The sequence below is a fragment of the Microcaecilia unicolor genome, chromosome 4 (assembly GCF_901765095.1).
Source record: "Microcaecilia unicolor chromosome 4, aMicUni1.1, whole genome shotgun sequence".
NCBI classification, from domain to species: Eukaryota; Metazoa; Chordata; class Amphibia; order Gymnophiona; family Siphonopidae; genus Microcaecilia; species Microcaecilia unicolor.
Window position 1 is genome coordinate 243,929,906 of NC_044034.1, and position 25,976 is coordinate 243,955,881.

The 25,976-nt window shown below is 43.9% G+C and overlaps 1 protein-coding gene across 1 annotated transcript in view; it reads left to right on the forward strand.

Moving 5' to 3' along the window:
• UGGT2 (UDP-glucose glycoprotein glucosyltransferase 2) overlaps positions 1–25,976 on the forward strand; it is a 281,123-nt gene that overhangs the window by 92,568 nt on the left and 162,579 nt on the right. The window contains 3 exon segments of the mRNA XM_030201370.1: positions 8,044–8,194; positions 20,922–21,041; positions 25,870–25,955. Coding sequence (XP_030057230.1) covers positions 8,044–8,194; positions 20,922–21,041; positions 25,870–25,955 — 357 coding nt within the window.

Below are 25,976 nucleotides of genomic sequence, written 5' to 3' on the forward strand. Positions count from 1 at the left end.
AACAAACACTCTGAAGCCATCAAATCACTCTTAGCCCTCTTGTAGCTCAGTTTTTTCATATCCAGGAGATATTTTGGTTGAAAGCGATGGAGGTCCTGCTATTCTCAAGGATCTGGGTATCCTCCCCCTCTCGATCTTCTTAGACAAATCATGAATCTCATTCTACCCACGACAACAGAGGGCCCAAAAGTTCCAGATAACACACTCCAGTCACAACAGGTGGCAAACTTTTAAGTGGCTCCAGAAGAGCATAGCTGCAATCCCAGTAACCATTCTGAAAGACCTTCTGGTAGGAGGAAGACTGAATTTTTTCCAGAAAAGGTAGCCCTTTATAACCTCAGACCAATGGCTTCTCAAAATAGTCTGGACTTGTTTGCAGTTCAGTTGGAAAGGTTTCCACCACATTTGCCAAATATTAAAAAAAAATTATGTGGCTCATTTCTAGTCTTATCAATATAGTTCTGTGGAAAGTTATTATCTTTGAAGACAGTGTAATTATTGACATGTAACTTTTTTTTTTTTTAATTTCTAGAAGTCTTTATTGACATCCAATAAACATTAACACAGTAACTATACAAAATTGCCCATGGAAGGCAAATCAGAAATCTCAAAATACAACCACCTCCTCCTCCTCCCCCCTTCCCCCCTCGGGGAGTGACAGACAAAAACAAAGTTTTGGATTAGCGTAAGATTAAGAAAACATGAACACTTCTCAACATTTATAACAATTTTCTCCAACCTCTCCCCATTTCTTCTTCCACTTCCCAAGAAACAACCACCCCTATCTCCCACCCAGTCTGTTCCATGTAAAAGGAAAGTCCAAGGACCAGGATACTCAGCAAGCAAAGCCAGTGTCCAAAATACAGAAAACTGCCTGTAACCTCCCCTCTCCCTGTACACTCTCATCTTCACCCCACCACAATTCGAAAGGCATAATGAGTGAGAAAAGGCTCCCATATCGTTTCCCATTTAGAAGGCATATGGTTCCGAGCTGCCACCAAATGCTCCATTTCATAAATGTACCAAAGTTTGTTCACCTATTTCACAAAAGGTGGGAACCGTAGCCTGCTTCCAGTGACTGGACAGGGTCACGTGCAGCACTCGAAGCATGACGCTCAAAGAAGGATTGAGAACAAGTTGAAGCTAGGTGGCTTCTTAGGAAGCAAGACTACAGGATCCCATTGAATCGGTTGAGCCAACCAGGTCTTTGTTGAACAGCTCTCCAGTAAGTTTTAGCTTTGACACAGCTCCACCAAAGTTGGCCCATAGTTCTAGACTCACCACAGCCCCTCCAACAAAACGGAGATGTGCCAGGAAACATATGGTAGAGACGAGTTGTGGTGAGGTATCAACTATACATCACTTTATCTGCAATCTCCTTAAGTGAAATAGAAATAGACACTTTTAGTAAAGCTTTCTCCATGATGGTCCAATCATCATCCTCGAGGTGAATCCCCAGTTCCTTCTTTCAGTTCACTCAATGAAGAATGTATGGGTGAGAGCTTTTCCTTTGGTGTACTTATAAAGGCAAGAAATCAGCCCTTTAGTATCTCTGGAATTGTCACATAAATCTTCCAAAAAAGAATTTGTCCCTCAGCATAAATCTCTTAATATGGGCTGCATTCAAAAAATGTCTCAACTGAGTGTAAGCATAGACACCTTGGGGAGGGAGATGAGAAACTTCTGAAAGTGTGGAAAAGGGAATCACTGTCTCATCATTGAAAAGCTGTCCCCAAATTGCCAAGCCCAAGAAAGCCCACTTAGTAAAAATTCTAGGAACTAAGCCTGAAGGGAACAAGGTATTAAATAAAATAGGAGTATGTCTTGATAAAACCAAATCTAGTGTAGAAAAAATGGTATCCCAATAATAAGTGGTCAAAATGGAAGGGCAAAGATATAAGGGCAAGGCTCTATGCTTACGAGGAAGCCACATCAAATGTTACAAAGATCGAATTCCAGCCAAAGCCTGCTCCAAATGAACCCAAAGCTTGTGAGGTTGAGCCTGAAACCATTCAAGAGCGTTAGGAGTTACAGACCAAGAAAGGGATCTGGGTGTCGTCGTCGATAATACACTGAAACCTTCTGCTCAGTGTGCTGCTGCGGCTAGGAAAGTGAATAGAATGTTGGGTATTATTAGGAAAGGTATGGAAAACAGGTGTGAGAATGTTATAATGCCGTTGTATCGCTCCATGGTGCGACCACACCTTGAGTATTGCGTTCAATTCTGGTTGCCGCATCTCAAGAAAGATATAGTAGAATTGGAAAAGGTGAATCGAAGGGCGACTAAAATGATAGCGGGGATGGCACGACTTCCCTATGAAGAAAGACTAAGGAGGATAGGAGCTTGGAGAAGAGACGGCTGAGGGGAGACATGATAGAGGTATATAAAATAATGAATGGAGTGGAACAGGTGGATGTGAAGCGTCTGTTCACCCTTTCCAAAAATACTAGGACTAGGGGGCATGCGATGAAACTACAGTGTAGTAAATTTAAAACAAATCAGAGAAAATGTTTCTTCACCTAACGCATAATTAAACTCTGGAATTCATTGCCGGAGAACGTGGTGAAGGTGGTTAGCTTAGCAGAGTTTAAAAAGGGGTTAGACTACTAAATGGACTTGGGAAGAATCCACAATTCCAGGAATACCATGTATAGAATGTTTGTACGTTTGGGAAGCTTGCCAGGTGCCTTTGGCCTGGATTGGCTGCTGTCGTGGACAGGAAGCTGGGCTCGATGGACCCTTGGTGTTTTCCCAGTGTGGCATTACTTATGTACTTATGAGCCTTTGCCACTTTATAATACCAGAGCAAATTGGGATCCTCGCCCTTTTTCTGGTCTCTATAAAGAAAACTACGAACCAAATAAGGTCTCTTGTTATGCCATACAAGTCTAATCAACTGATCCTGAAGACCAGACCAAAAAGCCATGGATAAGCGAAGAGGGAGGACCTGAAATAAATACATCAGATAAGGAATAATAATTTTTACCATAGCTATCCTGCCAAACCAGAAAAGCTGCAGGTGGTCCCACCTTTCAAGATCTCTATAAAAAGTGGGGGATAGTTCACAGAAACCAGGTCTGCAAAATTAGAAGTCAGAGTAACACCTAAATATTTAATCCCTCTCTGTACCCAGCAAAAAGAAAAGGAGGATTGTAAAGTATCAGGACATTCCCCAGAACCACACCTTCCATTTTGATCATATTGACTTTAAAACCTAAAATGGGTCGAGTAGGCTGAAACCTCCTTCAGAAGGTTATGAAAGGAAATTAACAGACTGGTGAGAGAAAGCAGAACATCATCAGCAAATAAGGCAAGCTTGTATTCCATCTCTTATTCTATGACCCTTAATATCTGGATTCGATCGCACCGCTGCAGCAAATGGCTCCATGACCAATACAAAGAACATAGGAGGCCAAGGGCAACCCTGATGTTTGCCCCTAGTTAAAATAATTTGGAGTTACCTCCATTAATATGAACACAGACCCTATGGGAAGAATAGAAGGTCTGAATCCACCCCCGAAAATAAGAGTGTATCCCAAATTTTTGCATAACCTTGTCCTTGAAGGGCCAATGAACTGTGTCAGAAGCCTTTTTGCCGTCTAACCCGAGGAGGCACAGTTATAATTTCTCCCTTCTAGCAAAAAGGATCAAATCTATCATACACTGCATGTTGTCCATTGCCACAATGCCAACCCGGTCAGGATGAATCGGTGAAGGTAGGACAATTGCCAAACAGCCAATATTTTAGATAGTATTTTAACATCCCTATTATGATTGAGATTGGGTGATAGGAAGCACATTCAGATGTGTCTTTTCTGAGTTTGGGAATTACAGCTATCCATTCCTCCATCATAGGATGCAAGGCTTCTCCTTGCCACACTGAGTTAAGAACCCCAGCTAACAAAGAGGCCAGATCACCTGCAAAACCGTCAAGGCCTGGAGCCTTCCGTGTAGGTAAATGTTTAATAACTGCCAAGCCCACTTTAGCTGTTATAGGTCCATGTAAATAAGTGCACTGATCCTCCATCAGTAGTGAAAGGTCTTGAGCTGCCAGGTATCAAAAGCAACAGGCTGAATAGTCTGATTTGTTTGTATAAAGAGCCTGATAAAACTGTTTAAAACGATCACAAATCAGGGAGGATTTAACCAAAGGCTGACCCATCCCATCTTTCACCCTCAAAATGGTTCTATCAGCCTGAAGTATGTGAAGTTTGGCAGCCAAAGGGCAACCTGGTTTATTGCAATGCACATAATGTGTGTGGTTGAATTTAAGGTAGATGAATTGCAATTGTTCTGTATATATTTATTTATTTTATTTATTTATTTATTGCATTTGTATCCCACATTTTCCCCACCTATTTGCAGGCTCAATGTGGCTATCTATATATGCTATCTAAGTGCAACTTAGCCACTTGGAGATCCCTCAAAATGGAAGGATCCCGATACCTTATGACACTCCTCTAGTTGGCTGATTTAGGAGAGGTAATGAGCCACCTGAGAGCGCTGAATAACCACCTTAAGAAAATATCCTCTAGTCACCACCTTTATCGCATCCCAAACTATACCTAGGGAGGGACCTGAGTTCAAATTAAATTCCAAGTAATCCCAAAGAGTAGATCTATAACCAGCAGTAACCTCCTCTTCCTGTAGCAAGAGATTATTCATCACCCATTGTCTATTTCTATCTTCTCTAAAAGAAGCAATAGTGACCCAAACCGGGGCATGATCTGAAATAATATTGTTAAAAATACCTGAAAAGCCCCCACCATTGGGCAGTATCTGTTCAAAAATAGGTAATCCAATCTGGAATAAGATTCATGAGTATGGAGAAAAAAAACGTAGTCCCGAACCATGAGGTGAGTTAGGCACCAAGTATCGAATAAGCCCAGATCACTAATCAAAGTCCCCAGTGCTCATGACACCTTATGATCTAGAGCCGACGCCACAGCCATTCAGTAAATTATGGGGTGCATGGTAGTTTTAAAATCCCCTGCCATTAATTTACTCTGAAGAAAGGCTTAACAAGGCTGAGCACGAATTTACAATAATAGACTCTTGGCGCCAGATGCACAAAGCTTACTGTGCTATTAAAGTTTGTTTTAGACTGGTTCTAGCCTGTGTACAGCAAACGTTTACATATCTAGTAATGCACAAAGGAGTTTTCCATGGCTCTAACGTGTGCCATTAGCAGCCACCGAGAACCCCATGCAAATGTACTACAGTGAGTTCATTAGTATTCTAATAAGCTCATTCGTAGTTTTAATGTGTATTCCAGGGGATGCACAGCTCCAGAGCAGCCTTAATTTAACAAGCAAATTTTATGGCTGCTCTGGAGCTATCGGAGAGGAGAGAAGCACAAGCAGGAAGCTATAAAAGGCTGCCTGCTTTTGCTTCCTACCTCTCACCTCCCAGCCCCCCCCCCCCCCCCCCCCCCCCCGAATCTTTTAAAAAATTTTCCTGGTGGTCCAATGGCCCACAATACCCCCCTGCATCTTGTTTTCTTTATTTACCTTTTGGTCAATTAGACCCTGACCCCACCCCCCACCCCAATCTGTATTTAAAGTTTCCCTGGTGGTTCAGTGGACCACCCCCCCCCCCCCCCCCCCCATGCAACAGGAACCTTTATTAAAAATTTTACCTGGTGGTCCAGTGGACCAAACCTCTTCCCCTGCGCTGGCACACACCCCTCCCTCTCACACCTGACCCACACCCCCTCACCTCCCTGCACCTTTACAACAAGGTGGAGGCAGGAGCGGGCCTGCCTGGAACAAAATTGTGGCGTCCAGGCCCTGAGTGCATTCTGAGATGCACTGGGCAGGGCTAAACACCATATAAGGAAAAATCTTCCTTATATGGTGTGTAGCCCCACCCAGTGCATCCCAGAATGCACTGGGCAGGGCCTGGGCACCGCCATCTTGTTCTAGGCGGGCCTGAGGCAAGAGGGAAGAGCTGTTGCTCCTACCTTCCTGCCTCCACCTTGTAAAGGTACAGGGAGGGGCAGGATGGGGGTCAGGTACGGGATGGGGTATGTGTCCACATGCAGGGGAAGGGGATTTGTCCACTGGACCACCATTGAAATTAAAAAAAAAAAAAAAGTTTGTGGGGTCACAGGGGGTTGCGGGGGGAGGTTATGGTCCGCTGGAAAAAAAAGGTTGGGGTGGTCAGGGTCCATTGGACTACCAGGGTAAATTTTAAAAAAAGTGTGGGGTCGGGATGGTCCAGTGCATCAGAGATTTGACAGCTTGAACTCGCAGACAGAGGATGCACAAGGGGGGATCCATGCGGTTCATTTGCATATGATCCCCTTTGTGCATTGCTGGTTGTTAGCGATTCGCTAAATTTTAGCGAGGCAGCCATAGTTTATGGATGCCTTTGTGCATCTGGGCCTTAGTATTCATTTGGAGCTTACATGGAAGCTAGTGTGATGTCCAAATGATCTAGTAAAAGGTGAAGAAAGATATCTCCCTTCCAGGTCTTGCTTAATGTTTATAAACCTGTACCTTTACTGAAGCATACATCAGAATGGCCACTCCTTGTTTTTTGGAAGCATCCACTTTCAGAAGCACAAAAAAACATGAGGATACTGAGGCTGAGACAAGAACTTCTCATGGTGATGCTTTAAGTGAGTTTCCTATAAAAACCTCACATGTGGTTTTAAACGAAGCATATCCTTAAACCAGAGGTTTTCAACCTATTGGGGCACAACCAACCAGTCGGGGTTTTCATGATATCCTCTGTAATTGTCTCTTGTTAGGTGACTTCAAATCTTTGACATTATAGGTTAAATCAGCACAAGAATCACATACCATAAGGTCTTATAACACCCACTATCCTCCTCTTCCTACAAATCATTTCTATAGCGCTACTAGGCATATGCAGCACTGTACACATATATGCAGGTACTTTGTCTCTGGAGGGCTCATGATCTAAGTTTTTGTACCTGGGGCAATAGAGGGTTAAGTGACTTGCCCAAGGTCACAAGGAGATGCAGTGGGAATCGAACCCAGGTATCCAGGATCAAAGCCCGCTGCACTAACCATTAGGCCACTCCTCCAAATGCAGATCCTGGCATGCCCACTGCAACAACCACTTCTTGTCAGAGAACTTGGCAAATCTTGCTACGATATAACGAGGCCAGTTATCTTGCGGTTTAACCTAGAGAGCATTGAGCTCTTTCCAGTTCAATAGAGGCAAGATCGCCCTTCATGCTCAAAAGTTGAGAGCAAATAGAGTGCACTATCGTGAAAACACTGGCACTGCTCTCAGGGAGGCCTCGAAATCCTAAGTTCTTTCTGCACCCACAATTTTCCAAATCATCCATTTTATATACCAAATCATTGTATTGCATAGTAAATTGAGTAACTCTGAGTCAGAGGTAGATAAAAGCTCAGCATCTTCAACCTTAACCTCCAGTTATTTTAAAAATCAAAAAGTTGGCTAAAATTGAGACCTATGATGTACATGGTGTAGGAATGTCAATGAAAATTTGATATTCCCGAGTGACACCTCCGAAGGTCCAACATAAGCCTAAAGTCAATTTAAGGAGGTGCACTGTTGGTTTTGAAAACCCTGCTTTTTGAAAGTGTGCCTTTATGTGGGTGTTTACAAAATAGGCTTAAAATAGTTTTCTTTATGGACTTCACATAGGTATCCTAAGCCCACAAACTGCAAAGGTTCAAGCGCCTTGGTTGCAGAATCTCTGTGGTAACTTTTGGGTGCTCTTAGAACTTTTGGGAGGCCTGCTTTGTAGGAAGTGCAGGTCAAAATCCATTACCATGAAATAGAAGGTACTATAGAATGTAGTTAGCTAAACCTCTGGAGATGTGCTTCACTGTTAATGTTTACTAGTTCCTGCATTAAACAGCTAACACAGCCTAGTAAATAGGCCCCTAGGTGTTTTTTTTTCTGCAGTTGGTATTTTCTAAAGATGATACTGTTGTAAAGGATATAATCTCAGTTCATACATTTTTCTTTGTCTAAAGATGTTAAACAAAATAGGAAATGCTACTTTCTACTTACTGTTGTTCTCTATTTGAACAAAGCATTACAGAAACCCTTAAAATGGAAGGAAAAATGATAGATGGCCTTCATAATCTTGGAATCGAAGATGCTGATCTCAGCAAATTTATCAGATTACAAGTTCATCCTGTGGATGATAGTTATGCATTAGACATTCGTCATGCTTCAGTAATTGTAAGTATATAAATGTATTGGTTATATATATCTTCTACGTATTGGGTAACTGTTCATCAGTTATCGCTGTCCTTTTCTAATTTTTCTACCCTACATTGTACTTTTCTTATACTGTCTCCTATTTTGTGTACTGATTCTAGACATTTTTTAAAAATAAAGATTAGTGACATATAAAATAACTACCACTACGTGGGTAAATACCATGCCAGTGGAACATTATGAATAATATCGTTTACATGCCTGAACAGCTGGACTGGGAGAAGTATTAGGTTGCCACAAGGACAATTTAGTTCCAAAAATCATTTAAAAACAAAATAGAAAATGCTTATAGTAGAGAAACATTGAATAAACATCTGCTTTCAACACTGTTTACATACTTTTTAAGTTCTGTCATGGTACTGGAGAAAAGGTTGGCACTGCAAGGTTTTTCTCAAAATACAAATGGCTTGACATTAATTAATCTTCCTATGAAGGCACCATATTTCCTTGTTCTATTTGCTAACTATATGCAGTTTTAGTGGAACACAATTAACAAAGAATTTACAGTGATAAATGACATATGTCTTTTTAATTGGTAGAGAATTAGAAATGAAAAGAACCTGAGGAGATGCTAAATTGCCTTATTAAAATGTATACTAAAACTGATAACATTTGAATGGATTTTAATTGCTTGTTTACTATGATATCATTTATAGCACACCCCCAGGACATGAGGGAGGAAGAAATCTTACATCATGTTTATTACTTTCTTCCATTTAGGGAAGTCTTTGCAGATTTTTTTTAAAATAGTTATCAACTTCAGTACACAGTCATTACAGCGAATGTAAAAATACTTTTTTTTATTAAGGACTTTCTTGTTTTTTCCTCATACCTTTTTTAATAACTTAGTTCATCATGATTCTTAAACCAAAGAGAGATTTGTTTATTTTATTTATTTGTTACATTTGTACCCCACATTTTCCCACCTATTTGCAGGCTCAATGTGGCTTACATAGTACCGTAAAGGCATTCGCCAGTCGGTTGATAACAAATACAAGGTTGTATTGTGGTCGAATGAGGTAGGTGTGTGTCAGGCAACCGTGAAGGTCGAAGGGAATGAAGATTGTATATTATCCTGTACGATCATTAGTTGTGCTGTGTTGCTGGGTATGGGGATTTACGTTGGATCGGTGGGGTAAGCCTTTTTGATAAGGTTGGTTTTTAGAGATTTTCTGAAGTTTAGATGGTCATGAATTGTTTTTACAGCTTTTGGGAGTCCATTCCATAGTTGTGCGCTTAAGTAGGAGAAGCTGGATGCGTAAGTTGTTTTGTATTTAAGTCCTTTGCAATTTGGGTAATATAAGTTTAGGTATGATTGTGATGATCCGATTCAGTTTCTGGTTGGTAGATCTATGAGATGATTTTTTAAAATAACCTAACATATGAAGTTCGTTGCTTATAATTTGTGGTAAACTGTGTGCTGTCCTATTCTACCAGGATAAGATACTGAAGCTTTCAAACAAGTTGAGCCATTTTCTCTGATATCCCTTTAAAAAAAACCCAAATATTGTGGCCTAAAAGTTATGCTGTGCTATGTTTTAAGTATTTTTCATATTGACCCAGTTTATTTCTTTAGAAAAATAGTTATAAAATATATTTACCAATTTTGATGACCACATCTCAAAAAGATATAGTAGAATTACAAAAACTATGAAGAAAGGTGACATAAATGATAAAGAGAATGGGATGACTTCCCTATAAGGAAAAGGCTAAAGAGGCTAGGGCTTTTCATCTTGGAGAAGATAAGGTTGAGGGGAGATATGATAGAAGTCTAAAAAAAACATTGAGTGGAGAGGAATGGGTAGAGGTGAATCACTCATTTACTCTTCCAAAAATACAAGGACTAGGGGGCACACAATGAAGATATTCAATAGTAAATTTAAACCAAATCTGAGAAGATATTTCTTCACTCAGTGTGTAATTAAACTCTGGAATTTGTTGCCAGAGAATGTGGTAAAAGCAGTTAGCAGGGTTTAAAAAAGGTTTGGATACTTTTCTGAAAGAAAAGCCCATAAGCCGTTATTAAAATAGACTTGGGAAAATCCACTGCTTATTCTTGGGATGAGCAGCATAAAATCTGTTCTCCGAGGACAAGCAGGCTGCTTGTTCTCACTGATGGGGTGACGTCCACGGCAGCCCCTCCAATCGGAAACTTCCCTAGCAAAGTCCTTTGCTAGTCCTCGCGCGCCCGCGCGCACCGCGCATGCGCGGCCGTCTTCCCGCCCGAAACCGGCTCGAGCCGGCCAGTCTTCTTTTGTCCGCACTCGGTACGGTCGTTTTTTCGCCGTGTCGAGCCCCGGAGAGTCGACCTCGCGCGTCCAAAGTTTTTTTGAGCGTGTTTTTTCTTCGGAAAAGCTTTCTTCTACTGCGGGAAGTGCTCCGGAAACCCTCCCCGGGTTTCGTGTCAATCCTCCCCGTACTTCCAGCTTTTTGCCCCGATAAGTTTTCTTTCGTCGTCGGGGTAGGCCTCTTTCGGCCTCGGTCGAGATTTTTCTCCCTCTAAATTTTTGGTGCTTCAATTTTCGCCATTTCGGCTTTTGACTTCGCCGGCGTGATTTTTCCGCCCATGACATCGAAGCCTTCCAGCGGCTTCAAGAAGTGCACCCAGTGCGCCCGGGTTATCTCGCTCACTGATCGACACTCGTCGTGTCTTCAGTGTCTGGGGGCTGAGCACCGCCCTCAGAACTGCAGTCTGTGTTCCCTGCTTCAAAGGCGGACTCAGGTAGCGAGACTAGCCCAGTGGAACGTGTTGTTCTCGGGCTCTTCGTCGGCATCGGCACCGGGATCTTCGAGTGCATCGACGTCGTCAGCGTCCAGACCATCTTCCTCGGCCGCCCTTGCATCGAGTGCATCGAGGCATCGGGCCTCTGCATCGGCGCCGAGACATCGGATAGCTGCATCGACGTCTGTGGTACCGGGACCTCGTCTCCTGATGTCGTCGGACGGTGGTGCATCGAGTGGAGTGCAGGTGAGGGCTGTCCATTCCCCTGCTGGTGGCGGTGAGCCCTCGGGTGGGTCTCCTCCTACCCTGAGGGCTCCTGCGGTACAGCCCCCCCGAGATCGACCCTCTTCGGTCTCGGCCCCGAGGAAGCGACGGATGGATTCTACGTCCTCCTCGTCGGTGCCGGGGAGCTCCGGTGACATGCTTCGGAAGAAATCGAAGAAGCATCGACACCGGTCTCCTCCCCGTGTCGGCACCGAGAACTCTGGGTCGCCGAGGGCTTCGGCACCCAGCAGGCATCGGCACCGAGAGGACCGCTCACCCTCTGTTCAAGAGGTGTCGATGCGCTCCACTCTGGACAGCCCGGAACAGCCTCCTCGCCCGGAACAGGTTCTGACGTCGACGCCTGCATCGACCTCTCAGCCTTTTTCTGCAGCCACTCTGAACGAGAGCCTCCGGGCCGTTCTCCCAGAGATTCTGGGAGAGCTGTTGCGCCCTACCCCTCCGGTACCGGCGGTGCTTGCGCCTCCGGTACCGTCGAGCGTGGCGCCGGCTGGCCCATTGCCCAGGTTGAGGTCCCCGACGTCGGTACCGCGTGCGGTGCCGACCGCGGCCACCTCCCAGGAGGGCTCCCCGACTACGTCGGCGGAGGGAGCTTCGCCGATGCGGGCGAGGGAGTCTTCCTCTCGACGCCCCCGTCGTGGACGTGGTTCCACTGAGTCGAGCAGGGCGAGGTTGCAGACACAGGTTCGGGAACTTGTGTCTGACACCGAGGGTGAGGCCTCGTGGGAGGAAGAGGAAGACCCCAGATATTTCTCTGACGAGGAGTCTGAGGGTCTTCCGTCTGATCCCACTCCCTCTCCTGAAAGGCAGCTGTCTCCTCCTGAGAGCCTGTCTTTCGCTTCCTTTGTCCGGGAGATGTCTACGGCCATCCCCTTCCCGGTGGTTGTGGAGGACGAGCCCAGGGCTGAAATGTTTGAGCTCCTGGACTATCCTTCTCCACCTAAGGAAGCGTCCACTGTTCCCTTGCACCATGTCCTAAAAAAGACATTGCTTGCGAACTGGACAAAACCCTTAACTAATCCCCACATTCCCAAGAAGATCGAGTCCCAGTACCGGATCCATGGGGACCCAGAGCTGATGCGCACTCAGTTGCCTCATGACTCTGGAGTTGTGGATTTGGCCCTAAAGAAGGCTAAGAGTTCTAGGGAACATGCTTCGGCGCCCCCGGGCAAGGACGCTAGAACCTTAGACTCCTTTGGGAGGAAGGCCTACCATTCCTCTATGCTCGTGTCCAAGATCCAGTCTTACCAGCTCTACACGAGCATACACATGCGGAACAATGTGCGGCAGTTGGCGGGCTTGGTTGATGCTCTTCCCCCCGAGCAAGCCAAGCCTTTTCAGGAGGTGGTCAGGCAGCTGAAGGCGTGCAGAAAATTCCTGGCCAGAGGAGTTTATGACACTTTTGATGTTGCGTCCAGGGCCGCTGCTCAAGGTGTGGTGATGCGCAGGCTCTCATGGCTGCGTGCCGCCGACCTGGAGAATAGACTCCAGCAGCGGATTGCGGACTCGCCTTGCCGTGCGGACAATATTTTTGGCGAAAAAGTTGAACAGGTGGTAGAGTCTCTCCACCAGCGGGACACCGCATTCGACAAATTCGCCCGCCGGCAGCCTTCAGCCTCTACCTCTACAGGTAGACGATTTTTCGGGGGAAGGAAGACTGTTCCCTACTCTTCTGGCAAGCGTAGGTACAATCCTCCTTCCCGACAGCCTGCGGCCCAGGCTAAGCCCCAGCGCGCTCGCTCTCGTCAGCAGCGTGCGACTCAGCAAGGCCCGCGGCTCCCCAGCAAAAGCAAGGGGCGAGCTTTTGACTGGCTCCAGCAGAGCATAGCCGACATCCAAGTGTCCGTGCCGGGCGACCTGCCAGTCGGAGGGAGGTTGAAAGCTTTTCACCAAAGGTGGCCTCTCATAACCTCCGATCAGTGGGTTCTGCAAATAGTCCGGCAGGGATACACCCTCAATTTGACATCAAAACCTCCAAATTGTCCACCGGGAGCTCAGTCTTACAGCTTCCAACACAAGAAGGTACTTGCAGAGGAACTCTCCGCCCTTCTCAGCGCCAATGCGGTCGAGCCCGTGCCATCCGGGCAAGAAGGGCTGGGATTCTATTCCAGGTACTTCCTTGTGGAAAAGAAAACAGGGGGGATGCGTCCCATCCTAGACCTAAGGGCCCTGAACAAATATCTCGAAAAAGAAAAGTTCAGGATGCTTTCCCTGGGCACCCTTCTCCCCATGATTCAGCAAAACGATTGGCTATGCTCTCTGGACTTGAAGGATGCCTACACACACATCCCGATACTGCCAGCTCACAGGCAGTATCTGCGATTTCAGGTGGGCACACGCCACTTCCAGTACTGTGTGCTACCCTTTGGGCTCGCCTCTGCGCCCAGGGTGTTCACAAAGTGCCTAGCTGTGGTAGCAGCGGCACTCCGCAGGCTGGGGGTGCACGTGTTCCCATATCTCGACGATTGGCTGGTAAAGAACACATCAGAGGCAGGAGCCCTGCAGTCCATGCGGATGACTATTCGCCTACTGGAACTACTGGGGTTTGTGATAAATTATCCAAAGTCCCACCTTCTCCCAGCGCAGAGACTCGAATTCATAGGAGCTCTGCTGGATTCTCGGACGGCTCGCGCCTATCTCCCAGAGACGAGAGCCAACAACTTGTTGTCCCTCGTCTCGCGGGTGCGAGCGTCCCAGCAGATCACAGCTCGACAGATGTTGAGATTGCTGGGCCACATGGCCTCCACAGTTCATGTGACTCCCATGGCCCGCCTTCACATGAGATCTGCTCAATGGACCCTGGCCTCTCAGTGGTATCAGGCCGCAGGAGGTCTAGAGGACGTGATCCACCTGTCCACGAGTTTTCTCGACTCCCTGTATTGGTGGACGATTTGCTCCAATTTGACTCTGGGACGTCCCTTCCAAATTCCTCAGCCACAAAAAGTGCTGACCACGGATGCGTCCCTCCTGGGATGGGGAGCTCATGTCGATGGGCTCCACACCCAAGGAAGCTGGTCCCTCCAGGAACGCGATCTGCAGATCAATCTTCTGGAGTTACGAGCGATCTGGAACGCTCTGAAGGCTTTCAGAGATCGGCTGTCCCACCAAATTATCCAAATTCAGACAGACAACCAGGTTGCCATGTACTATGTCAACAAGCTGGGGGGCACCGGATCTCGCCCCCTGTGTCAGGAAGCCGTCAGCATGTGGCTCTGGGCTCGCCGTCAAGGCATGGTGCTCCAAGCCACATATCTGGCAGGTGTAAACAACAGTCTGGCCGACAGGTTGAGCAGGATTATGCAACCTCACGAGTGGTCGCTCAACTCCCGAGTGGTGCGCCAGGTCTTCCAAGCGTGGGGCACCCCCTTGGTAGATCTCTTCGCATCTCGAGTGAACCACAAAGTCCCTCAGTTCTGTTCCAGGCTTCAGGCCCACGGCAGACTGGCATCGGATGCCTTCCTCCTGGATTGGGGGGAGGGCCTGCTGTATGCTTATCCTCCCATCCCTCTGGTGGGGAAGACTTTGTTGAAACTCAAGCAAGACCGAGGCACCATGATTCTGATTGCTCCCTTTTGGCCGCGTCAGATCTGGTTCCCTCTTCTTCTGGAGTTGTCCTCCGAAGAACCGTGGAGATTGGAGTGTTTTCCGACCCTCATTACACAGGACGAAGGGGCGCTTCTGCATCCCAACCTCCAGTCGCTGGCTCTTACGGCCTGGATGTTGAGGGCGTAGACTTTGCCTCTTTGGGTCTGTCAGAGGGTGTCTCCCGCATCTTGCTTGCTTCCAGGAAAGATTCCACTAAGAGGAGTTACTTCTTCCATTGGAGGAGGTTTGCCGTCTGGTGTGACAGCAAGGCCTTAGATCCTCGCTCTTGTCCTACACAGACCCTGCTTGATTACCTTCTGCACTTGTCTGAGTCTGGTCTCAAGACCAACTCCGTAAGGGTTCACCTTAGTGCGATTAGTACATACCATTACCGTGTGGAAGGTAAGCCGATCTCAGGACAGCCTTTAGTTGTTCGCTTCATGAGAGGTTTGCTTTTGTCAAAGCCCCCTGTCAAGCCTCCTACAGTGTCATGGGATCTCAATGTCGTTCTCACCCAGCTGATGAAACCTCCTTTTGAGCCACTGAATTCCTGCCATCCGAAGTACTTGACCTGGAAGGTCATTTTCTTGGTGGCTGTTACTTCGGCTCGTAGAGTCAGTGAGCTTCAGGCCCTGGTAGCCCAGGCCCCTTACACCAAATTTCATCACAACAGAGTAGTCCTCCGCACTCACCCTAAGTTTCTGCCAAAGGTCGTGTCGGAGTTCCATCTGAACCAGTCAATTGTCTTGCCAACATTCTTTCCCCGTCCTCATTCCTGCCCTGCTGAGCGTCAGCTGCACACATTGGACTGCAAGAGAGCATTGGCCTTCTATCTGGAGCGGACACAGCCCCACAGACAGTCCGCCCAATTGTTTGTTTCTTTTGATCCCAATAGGAGGGGAGTGGCTGTAGGAAAACGCACCTTATCCAATTGGCTAGCAGATTGCATTTCCTTCACTTACGCCCAGGCGGGGCTGGCTCTTGAGGGTCATGTCACGGCTCATAATGTTCGAGCCATGGCTGCGTCGGTAGCCCACTTGAAGTCAGCCTCCATTGAAGAAATTTGCAAAGCTGCGACGTGGTCATCTGTCCACACATTCACATCTCATTACTGCCTGCAGCAGGATACCCGACGCGACAGTCGGTTCGGGCAGTCAGTTCTTCAGAACCTGTTTGGGCTTTAGGATCCAACTCCACCCCCCGAGGGCCCTGTTTGTTCTGTTCCAGGCTACACTCTCAGTTAGTTGGTAAATTTTTTAGGTCAATCTCAGTTATGTCCTCGCCGTTGCGAGGCCCAATTGACCATGGTTGTTGTTTTGAGTGAGCCTGGGGGCTAGGGATACCCCATCAGTGAGAACAAGCAGCCTGCTTGTCCTCGGAGAAAGCGAATGCTACATACCTGTAGAAGGTATTCTCCGAGGACAGCAAGCTGATTGTTCTCACAAACCCGCCCGCCTCCCCTTTGGAGTTGTGTCTTCCCTTGAAGTGTATTGTCTTGCTACATACTGGACTGGCCGGCTCGAGCCGGTTTCGGGCGGGAAGACGGCCGCGCATGCGCGGTGCGCGCGGGCGCGCGAGGACTAGCAAAGGACTTTGCTAGGGAAGTTTCCGATTGGAGGGGCTGCCGTGGACGTCACCCCATCAGTGAGAACAATCAGCCTGCTGTCCTCGGAGAATACCTTCTACAGGTATGTAGCATTCGCTTTTCCCTCTTTTAAGATCTTGCCAGGTACTTGTGGCCTGGATTTGCCTCTGTTGGAAACAGGATACTAGACTTGATGGACCTCTAGTCAGCCCTAGTAAGGCAATGCTTAAGTTTGCATAAGGAAATCTGGCATTGAAGTTGTTCTGCATAAAAATAATTGATGTAAAACAAATCTGCGTAGTGATGTTTTAACCAACTGTTATTCTGTAGCTAGCATTCCTATTTTTATTAAAATATTGAAATGATATGTACCAAAATATTTATAAGAACAGTTAGATCATCATAAGTATTAATATTTGCAGGTTTGATTTTGGCTTGCTCTCTGAAAATATGAAAACCTATAGAAACTGTAGGGACTAGGAATATAATTTGTTTTTAAAAAAGCATTCTATCAACTTGATGAATACGATATCCTTCTCTTTAAAACTTTAGCATTAACTTCACCATTGTGGGGTTTTTTCCTTATAGTTCTATATCTGAATTTCCCATTCTTAGAATATTTTTACCTGTGATTTGTTCATATTATGCATACTTAAGTTTGTGACTCCAAGTGCTGTGTGTTTTGTCCAAGTTACATATGTGTGAAAGAGTAGAAAGATTACAGTTAAAACTAATGATAACTCATAATGCCATAGTATATTCACAATAAATTAACATCTCGGTTAATATTATGTACAGAGCCCAAAGAGCCTATCTTCATTTACCATAAACTTGATTCAGAATCCAGGTTTTCATTGTCTTCCTACAATGGAAGTAAGTCATCTCCTTTCTGAGGTCCAAGGGAAGTTGATTGCATAAAATAAGTTGAAGGCTCAATGTCTGGTTGTAGTTAGCTGAATTACACTTATTCACAGAAGTTCCAATAACTGTGATGTGGAGAATGAAGTATACAAACTGGCATGAGCTCATTAAGTCAACCAGCCAAATAATATGGCAGCGTTGTACACAGCTTAGTACATTATACAGAAAACCTTAAAATGAATTGAGGGTCTGTACTGTGATATCCCCCTTCTCACTCAGGGTGACCTGGTTCTCAATATGCAGATCATATGCAAATTAGTGTGCTACCCCTTCTCGCTCAGGGTGACCTGGTTTCCACTAAGCAAATTAAACAGGTCTTCCCAACTGCATATTTCTCAGGCAACTCTTTATTCCAGCCCCTGGGCACACTTCTTCTAGCTTAATAATTTCATAGGTCTTCACACTGAGCCTCCCCACACAGATACATGGGCTCAGTACTAACTTCAATACTTTGGGGACTTTTAACCCCAGGCTTTGCAGCCTGCTTCTCTCAGTACTGGGACAAACTACAAACTCAATATGAATCGACTTACACCTGACATTTTTATCTCAGATCTTATCCCTTCAATAGTACCTGCCCTGAAATCTGATCCCAATTTACTCTCCAGACTATAACACACATATTCCAACATCTTAATTCTACTTTTATTTAATCCAAGCTCTTCCGTTCTGCCCATTAAATCACCTCCTTAAAACGATTGCGTTTCTGATTGACTGTTGTCCACCAGATAGGTTAAGTCCATGATGTTATTATGCACAATGTTGTGCTGTTATGTACTGTTCCGTATTGTTATGTAAACCATGTTGAACCTGAGGTTCTTTTGGGATAATGTAGGAATGAAATGTCATAAATAAATAAATACATTTCTACCATTAAAACGTTTTGGAACATTGGGTGATTTGCTTTATCTCCCATGGCCCCAAGTTCTTCACTTAGATTATAAGATCTTTTGGGAAGGGACATATTCTACCTGAATATTTGTCACGAATGTATGTTCAAATCATTTTTATTATTGCTCCTTGAAAGATACAGTGTGCAAGTACCTGCACCTAGAACATCTTCAGATGTGAACAAATCCTTTAGAACAAAAACTTTACAGAGAAGACCCCCCCACATCCCCCTTCCCCCACCTCAACCCATGCACTCTGTAAATGGTCTGTAAGACTAATGAGAGGCCTGTAAAAGGACCGCCTCAAATATTAGCAGACAAGCCGTTGAGCCCATTAAAACGGGCAAGAAAGCGGTCTGAGCAACGCCAGGTGCAGCCGAGCCCCCGCCCAGGAAAGCTGCCCCGGGGGATGTTGGCAGAGGAAAGCGCCCGGGTCACAGCAGCGGCGGCGGCAGCAGCTCATCATACTTGTCAGAGACGGAGTGTGCCTCGGAGCTGCTGTCGGACGATCCCCGCCCGCCCGGTGCTTGCCGGTCTACGTCGGAACTCAGAAGAGATTTGTGATGTGCCCTAGGAGGCAGTGACAGCCAAAAGTACTCCCAGGTCTCTTGAAACAATTTCCCCACTGAGTCCTCTATTGGAGTGATCCCCTGTTGCTGCACCCACATTTGGTTAAATAATAAGGTACGCCAGCATTGAAGTGTGGGACCAGAGTTTGTAAGCCAACAGAGCAGGATGGCCTGGAGGCCAAATAATACTGCCACCCGAAGAAATCATTTAAAACCAGCAGGTACTAGGTCCGTACAAATATATTCTCCAAAAAGAATCCGGGAGTCCTACCTCACTGAGCAATCCCAATAGGTCATAATGGCCTACATGATGGTCTTCCAAACCGCACAACAGATGCACAATTCCAAAACATATGTCCCAGTGTAGCCGGTGATTGTGACCAATGTATAGTGCTGCATACATCCAGTAGTGCTATAAAAATGATGATATAAGACATATAGGGGTGATATGATGATATCTCTTCCTAGCAACAATCAGTTGGGCAGCTGTACTTTATATCAACCGCAATCTTCTAAAACTAGGTTGTGGCAATCATTGATAGTGAATTGTAGTACTGTGCCTTAACTGTAATCATAGAATGAAAAATGTTTAATATGATTTGCATATTCCAAATGAATGGTGAATTTGTCAAACTGTTATAACAATTCCTAACTGTAACTGAGATCTAATATGCATAGAAAATTGGTCATCTAAACACTCCCAAACGTATCTGTTTTGTCATTTTTGTTTCAAAATTACTGTTTGAACAATTTAAGCTTGCATTCATGCTTAAATCAATTTATCATACTTGATACATTTTGACACGCTAACTCTTGTAAACATGCACTATTTATTTTATAAGACTAAAAATGTGTTTTACTACATTATGAAAAAGAAAAAGATTCTTTAGATACACAGAAATTGACTTACAAGATCTCTGAAGCTGTTTGAATATGCAGAATTTTAAAAAGTTCATTTCTAGTTCAGGAAGTATTCTTTATTAACCTGATGAGCATAACCTAAATACATTTGACTTATTCTGATATAGAAGCCTTTGGGTGACACTGATTACTGATGTTTCACTGCCTTTTAAATTTATTATTGGATAACACCCTATTGCCTAATAATAATTTTTGAGTAAGTTGAAATTTCCTGTCGCATGACAGCTAAGGAGCTCCTAGGACTCAGACAGATGTTAATCACATACAGAGCTACCAGCCATGGGCAATCACTGTTTTCTTGTAGTGCTGAAGGAACAGTAGCAAAGGTTAATTTACATTGAATCCTGGGGTTGTCTGTGACTGTGATTGACACTGGCCCCATGCCATCTTTTTTTTAAAAAATATGCAAATACATATTTAATATTGTACATCTTGTGAAGCCATATTATTTTTTACAAGACATTTCAACATGAAGTACCCCAGTAGCACAGCTTAAAGGCCCTTTTACCAAAGTGCAATCAACTTTTCACATACCATATGTTTAATGCAAAAATTAGCATGCGATAAGAGCAACGTCTGTTTAGTAAATGCAGGGGGCGTGGACATGATCTGCCCTGCATTTTCTGCAAAGACACCGGATTACATGCAGTGTCAGACAGTATGAGTGCTCCTGTACTGTCTTGGACCACATGTAAGGCAGTGCAGGCCCAAACAGCAAATAATGCCACGCTAAGCCATGGTGGTTCACCTCACACTGTCTCTTACATCTCCAATCCCCATATCGGAATCCCCCCACCATACACAATCTGACCTCTGACACAAGCTTCCTGGACTCTCATGACATGATATGACCTTCCACCCCGCCCTCTCTCCCAATTTCAACTTCCTTGACCCCCTCAATCAAGTTCCCCAACACCCTCATCAAACAACTTGTTCCCCTGCAATCAATTTCCCTGATTTCCCAAGCAAAGCCTTACCCTCTGGAAGAAAATTCCTGCCCCTACAACATAAATCCATCTCCCCCATCCCCAAACCTCCCCTACTGTCTACGACGCAGCAAACACCATGCTTAACATAGCTTAGTATGAGCCCTTATTTAAGACTTCTGACTAGTTGTTTTAACTACTGTGTTAATAAAGAATGCATCCCCTATGTTATGTCTTATAGCTTTTTGGTGTGTTTCACTAACTGTCTTTGTGGAATTTTTTTCTAGTGGGCCAATAACATAGAACTGGATCCCATGTACAGCTCTTGGCCATTCAGTTGCCAAGAGCTATTGAGGCCAGCATTCCCTGGAGTTGTTCGCCAGATTAAACGCAATTTTTTTAACTTGGTAAGTTTTTCTGTCTGTGCGAGTTGTGTATTGAATAAATCACTACGCATACAGTTAAAATACTTGTGGCTGGCACATATGTATGGAGGATTTTTTTAAACATGCGCCAGTAAATATTAAATTGGTGGGTCAGGTTGACCTCTGAGGTTTTTCAGTGTGTGTGCCTACAGCAAGAGTTTCAGTGGCGCCAGAGTATATGTTATAAATGTGAATAAGAGAAGTATTTTTAAGACGTCAAAAATCAAACCTAAATGCTGCTTCTGTAGCTGTAGTGCATTAGTTTAAATAGCATTAAGTGGATCAGAGAAAACTATCCTAAGGTCCTCTGCAGTTTGTTGAAACGTTTCACTGTTGTGAAAGTAAGCAGCTTGTATTGTGCTTGCATGCCCTACAGCATGTTAAACTGTTCAGTTAGCCATTCAAAAAGCATAAAATGTATGAATGTACTATATTGGTGTAATAGTCCTTGATATATGCTTTTACTCCATATGTCTAGCTTTGCTTAGTATTAATAATTTGGCTATTTAAATCCCAGCTGAAAAACAAAATGGAAATAAAAACACTTAAAATCGTTTTAAATGGAAAGACTTATAAAACAGAAACATTTATAAAGTGTAAATTTACAAATGCAACCTAAATAAGACATATACAGTATTGTTTTGTATTTTACTGTACTGTGAAGGGAATTTTAGAATCATCTCCATTCGTAAATAATGGCATTTACATGGGTGGATCATACATATGTAAATGGAGATTTCAGATGCCAATATTCTACACGTGAGATCCACACTACGCAGAAATGTCAAGGAAGCATGGCTTGAGCAGGACAAAAATCTATACAATCATACCTCGGTTTTCATTGATAATCCGTCCGAAAACAATCAACGAAAACCGAAACAGACGAAAACCGAGGCAATTATTTCCATATGAATCAATGTAAATCCAATGAGCAGAAGAATGCGTGGGTTGCCCTTTGTTTTCACAAAATTAGCAGCGAAAACCGAGGCAACTAACGAAATCCGAGACAAATTTTTTACTGAAAAAATCAACGAAAACCGAAACCAACGATAACCGAAGTCAACAAAAACCGAGGTTTCACTGTACATGTATTCTCCATTTTACATTGGAAATACACATATATGGGAAGAATTTCACCGTTTGCATTCAGAGTTGTGAGTTGTTTGGTTGATCATTATACAACAGTTGTGGTCACTTTGCTGGTTTTTTATTATATGTCCTTTATGTTTGATGTGTATAAATGTATTTCCAGTTGGAACATTGTTTCTGCACAGTCAATAATTTAGCCCCTGACACAGCCCTTTTGGGCGAAACACAGCCTGTGTCGGGCAATATTCTGGTATATGATATCAATAAAATCTTCACGTTTATCTTGATCTGCTGTTTTGTCCACATAAGACTACAAAGCAAAGCAGGGATGACACAGGCAATGTTCACCAAAGCGTGGCCGTGTCGTGTCATTTGAGCTATCAATTTGGATACTGCAATAAATTATTGTTTCTGTTTGGAACTGCAGTCTTAGATTTATTCCCTGGGTCATCCCTGATTTGCTTCATGGTCTTACTGTTTGCTTTGGAACCGGCCGAGAAGCATGCAGAAGCACTTGTTTCGGCCAGGGCTTTACACAAGAGATTAAGCAAATAATTTTTCTTTTGTTACCTGTTTATTTTTACCTCCAAAATGTCAAAATAAAAATTAGTCTCTGGAGCCAGTGCACAAATCTTACCGTGCAAGGAACATTGAGTTTTGACTGGCTCTTTCTGTCCAGTTTAGCATGCATGTTATTTAGCGAGTAATGCACAAAGGGATTCTGCGTTCATCATACCAATCGCGGTAGGAGGCAATAATCTATGTAAATGTATTACAGTGAACTGATTAGTATTAAAATGAGCAGTCTGAGCAATGCACAGAAAGAAGCTCCTACCTTTAACATGCAAAATTTTCCGTGAGGTCTGAAGCTGTTGTGTGAGGGCAACTTGTGGGTGAAACGCACTGCTTGCATTTTTCAATAGCAAAATGTGTCCGAGACCAGAGAACAGCTTAGAAGGGTAGAGAAATGAGCAAGGGGGCGGATTTCAGCAAGGAGGAGATTTTTTTTTCAATAGCAAATTGCTCTGATTCTGGCTCCACCTTCCTCCTGCAGCTAACTTGCCCCCCCCCCCCCCCCCGATAATTTCACTTAGGAATTTCCTGCTTGCTGAAAGCCCCCCAGCTGAAGACATAGGGGCAGACAGCCCCTATGATAGCTTGATGGGGGGGGGGGGGGGGACAGAGAAACAAGCACACAACCACTCGGCTGGGGAAAGCCCCTATGATGTCAGCTGACGGAGGGGTCTTTCAGCAAGGAGGAGATTCCCATGCAAAAATCATTGAGGGCAGTCTGAGGGAAGGCGGCAAGTAAGATGCAGGAGGAAGTTGGAGCCAGAATCAGAGCACTGCAGGGGAAAGTAGATGGGGGACATTGGAGCCACCAAGTACTGCAAGGAAAAGGAGAGACTGGTCTGTGCATGTGATAGGTGCTTTCCCTACCAAGCTGCTTGCTAAATTTACGTGACTCATTTGCATGCAGTTTCCTTTGAGCATCACTTGCTATTTCAAAATTGGTACCTTCTGTCGTGGATCTAAACAGACACAGTTTTTATCGGGGAATTTGAGCATCGGCCTCTCCTTGCTTGATTGGTGGCACATGTAGATGTGTAAAATGGAAGCAGCACCACTTGCAAGTGGAAGTTGCAAAATTGCCATTTTTTTAAATGAAAAGTTCATTCTACTCATTTTTCCCATTTATGTTTGTAAAATAGCTTCTCCCATTGTGCATGCTGGGAAATACAGGTGATCAGGTGATCAACAGAACCTTTTGTAAAATAAAGGGGGAATTGAACATGTCTCGACCTTGCTATTTCAATAGCACTCTCAACCATCTTTATGTAGTTTTTATTTCTGTTCTGCATTATATTGTCTAAATGTGAGAAAATATCTGCTGAGAACAAAGTTATTCAACGGGTAATGAGATAAGCATAAAACATAATTAGTTGTTGCTATGAAAAACAAAACATGACAGTGATTAATGGTGCGGAATAAATAAGCAGAAAAACCCACCATCTGCTTTAATCAAAGAACAGGTTTTGCAAATTTTACAAGAAATATTGTGCTTTAGTCAATTCATATCATTGGGAAGTAAAGTCTCACTGACCTTCTGGCATATTAGCCATTAAATATCTTCAGTACATTAGAATGCCAGAGAAGATTGATACATTTGAACTGTGCCCAATAAAGAGGCAAAAAATAATGAATAAAGATGGAGGGCACAAAGTGAAATTAGTTCACTAGGGATTAACTTGAAATGTTGCCAATTATCATAGAAGAAAATTGATACTATGATAATTGCTGGCATCATGGGACCTAAAATGTTTCGATTTACTGCTGCCCTTAAAGGAGGCACTGAGAAGTGTAAATTTCAACATCTGGTTTTCCCTCTGCAGACGTGAATTCCTTATTTGAAATAGGAATGCACATTTGCATTGTGCTTCTGCCCAGACCAGTCCCTCCCCCACACCCTCTTGCCATCTGGGCACAATTGGCTTCCCAACATCTGAAAGGTCCCTGCTCTAAAATGCCATTTAAGTCTCTAGGTTTCTCCAGATGTTTAAATGCCTCCTTTTAGATGTCAGGATGTTCCTAAAATAAGGGCCATAGTGTTACACTGACTGTAAAATGTGTGTATAAAAGCAGACTAGTGGAGTCCACACAAGTCAGAGGTTTGCACTACAAAGGTTGTGTAAAATAGATTGTATAAAAACAAACATTCATTTCAGTATGTTAAAATAAGAAATAAAGGTTAAGAAATAAAAACTAAGGAATATGAGATAATGCCTTTTTATTGAACTAACTGTATATGTTTTTTGACTAGCTTTTGTGAGCTAACATTTGGTTCCTCAGGTCAGAAATGAATGAGCAGAAGACTATGTTATCATAGAATATAAGTAATCATAAAAATCATTCTAGCAGTGGTATGAAGTGGAAACATTGGTGAAGTGTGGGACGAGATTAGCTTCTTGACTACCTCCCAATAGTTAGCCAGTTCAAATGTATCAATCCACCTTATATTATTTGGGCTTTGTTAACTTTTATATTTGTACATTCAAGTGGAGTAACATGGAAACTACGCTATTTTAAGAAAGAGTAATAGATCCTATGAGGAAACGCTCCTGGGTGTTTTCTGTAATTCTGTAAGGTCCCTTACTAGTGCTGTGGTTTGCTAAGCTACGTTAGCGGCTGTCCATGCACTAGTGCCGACACAGCCCATTCACTTTGAATGGGCCGTGTCAGCATTAGTGCATGGACAGCCGCTAGCGACTTAAGAAAATTAGGGGTCTGTTTACTATCGTATTGAAATATGCAATAAAGAATATTATCTATTTGTGTTAACTAAAATCACGATTGAAAGATATCACACAAAATTAAGAATAGAGAAAGTGAAATACTAATCTTTTAAAAGCTTCTCTTAGATGTCAAGCAATAAATGTGGTTAATACAATTGTCCTGATTTTTAGATTGAAAGGATTAACAGCCAAAAGTAGACTAAGGAGAGAAAAACGTTTCTTGATACAACGAGAGATTTTAATTTTACCTCTATTTCTCTGGATCATTTTAGTGTGATTTCTAATTCTGATTCAACCCCCCTCCCCTATTGGGTGGTACCACAGTTACAAACAAGTTTAAAAATGTGTGACCATGAATTAGTATTCTTTAGCAAGCTTCAACGCAAATATGTGTCATGACTTTGTCTTCCTTTTTGCTTGTTTTGTAGGTCATTTTTATTGATCCAGCACAAGAAGAAGCTGTTGATTTTGTTAAACTAGCTGAACTGTTCTATCGTCACCATGTTCCTCTTCGGTAACATATCTACCGTATATT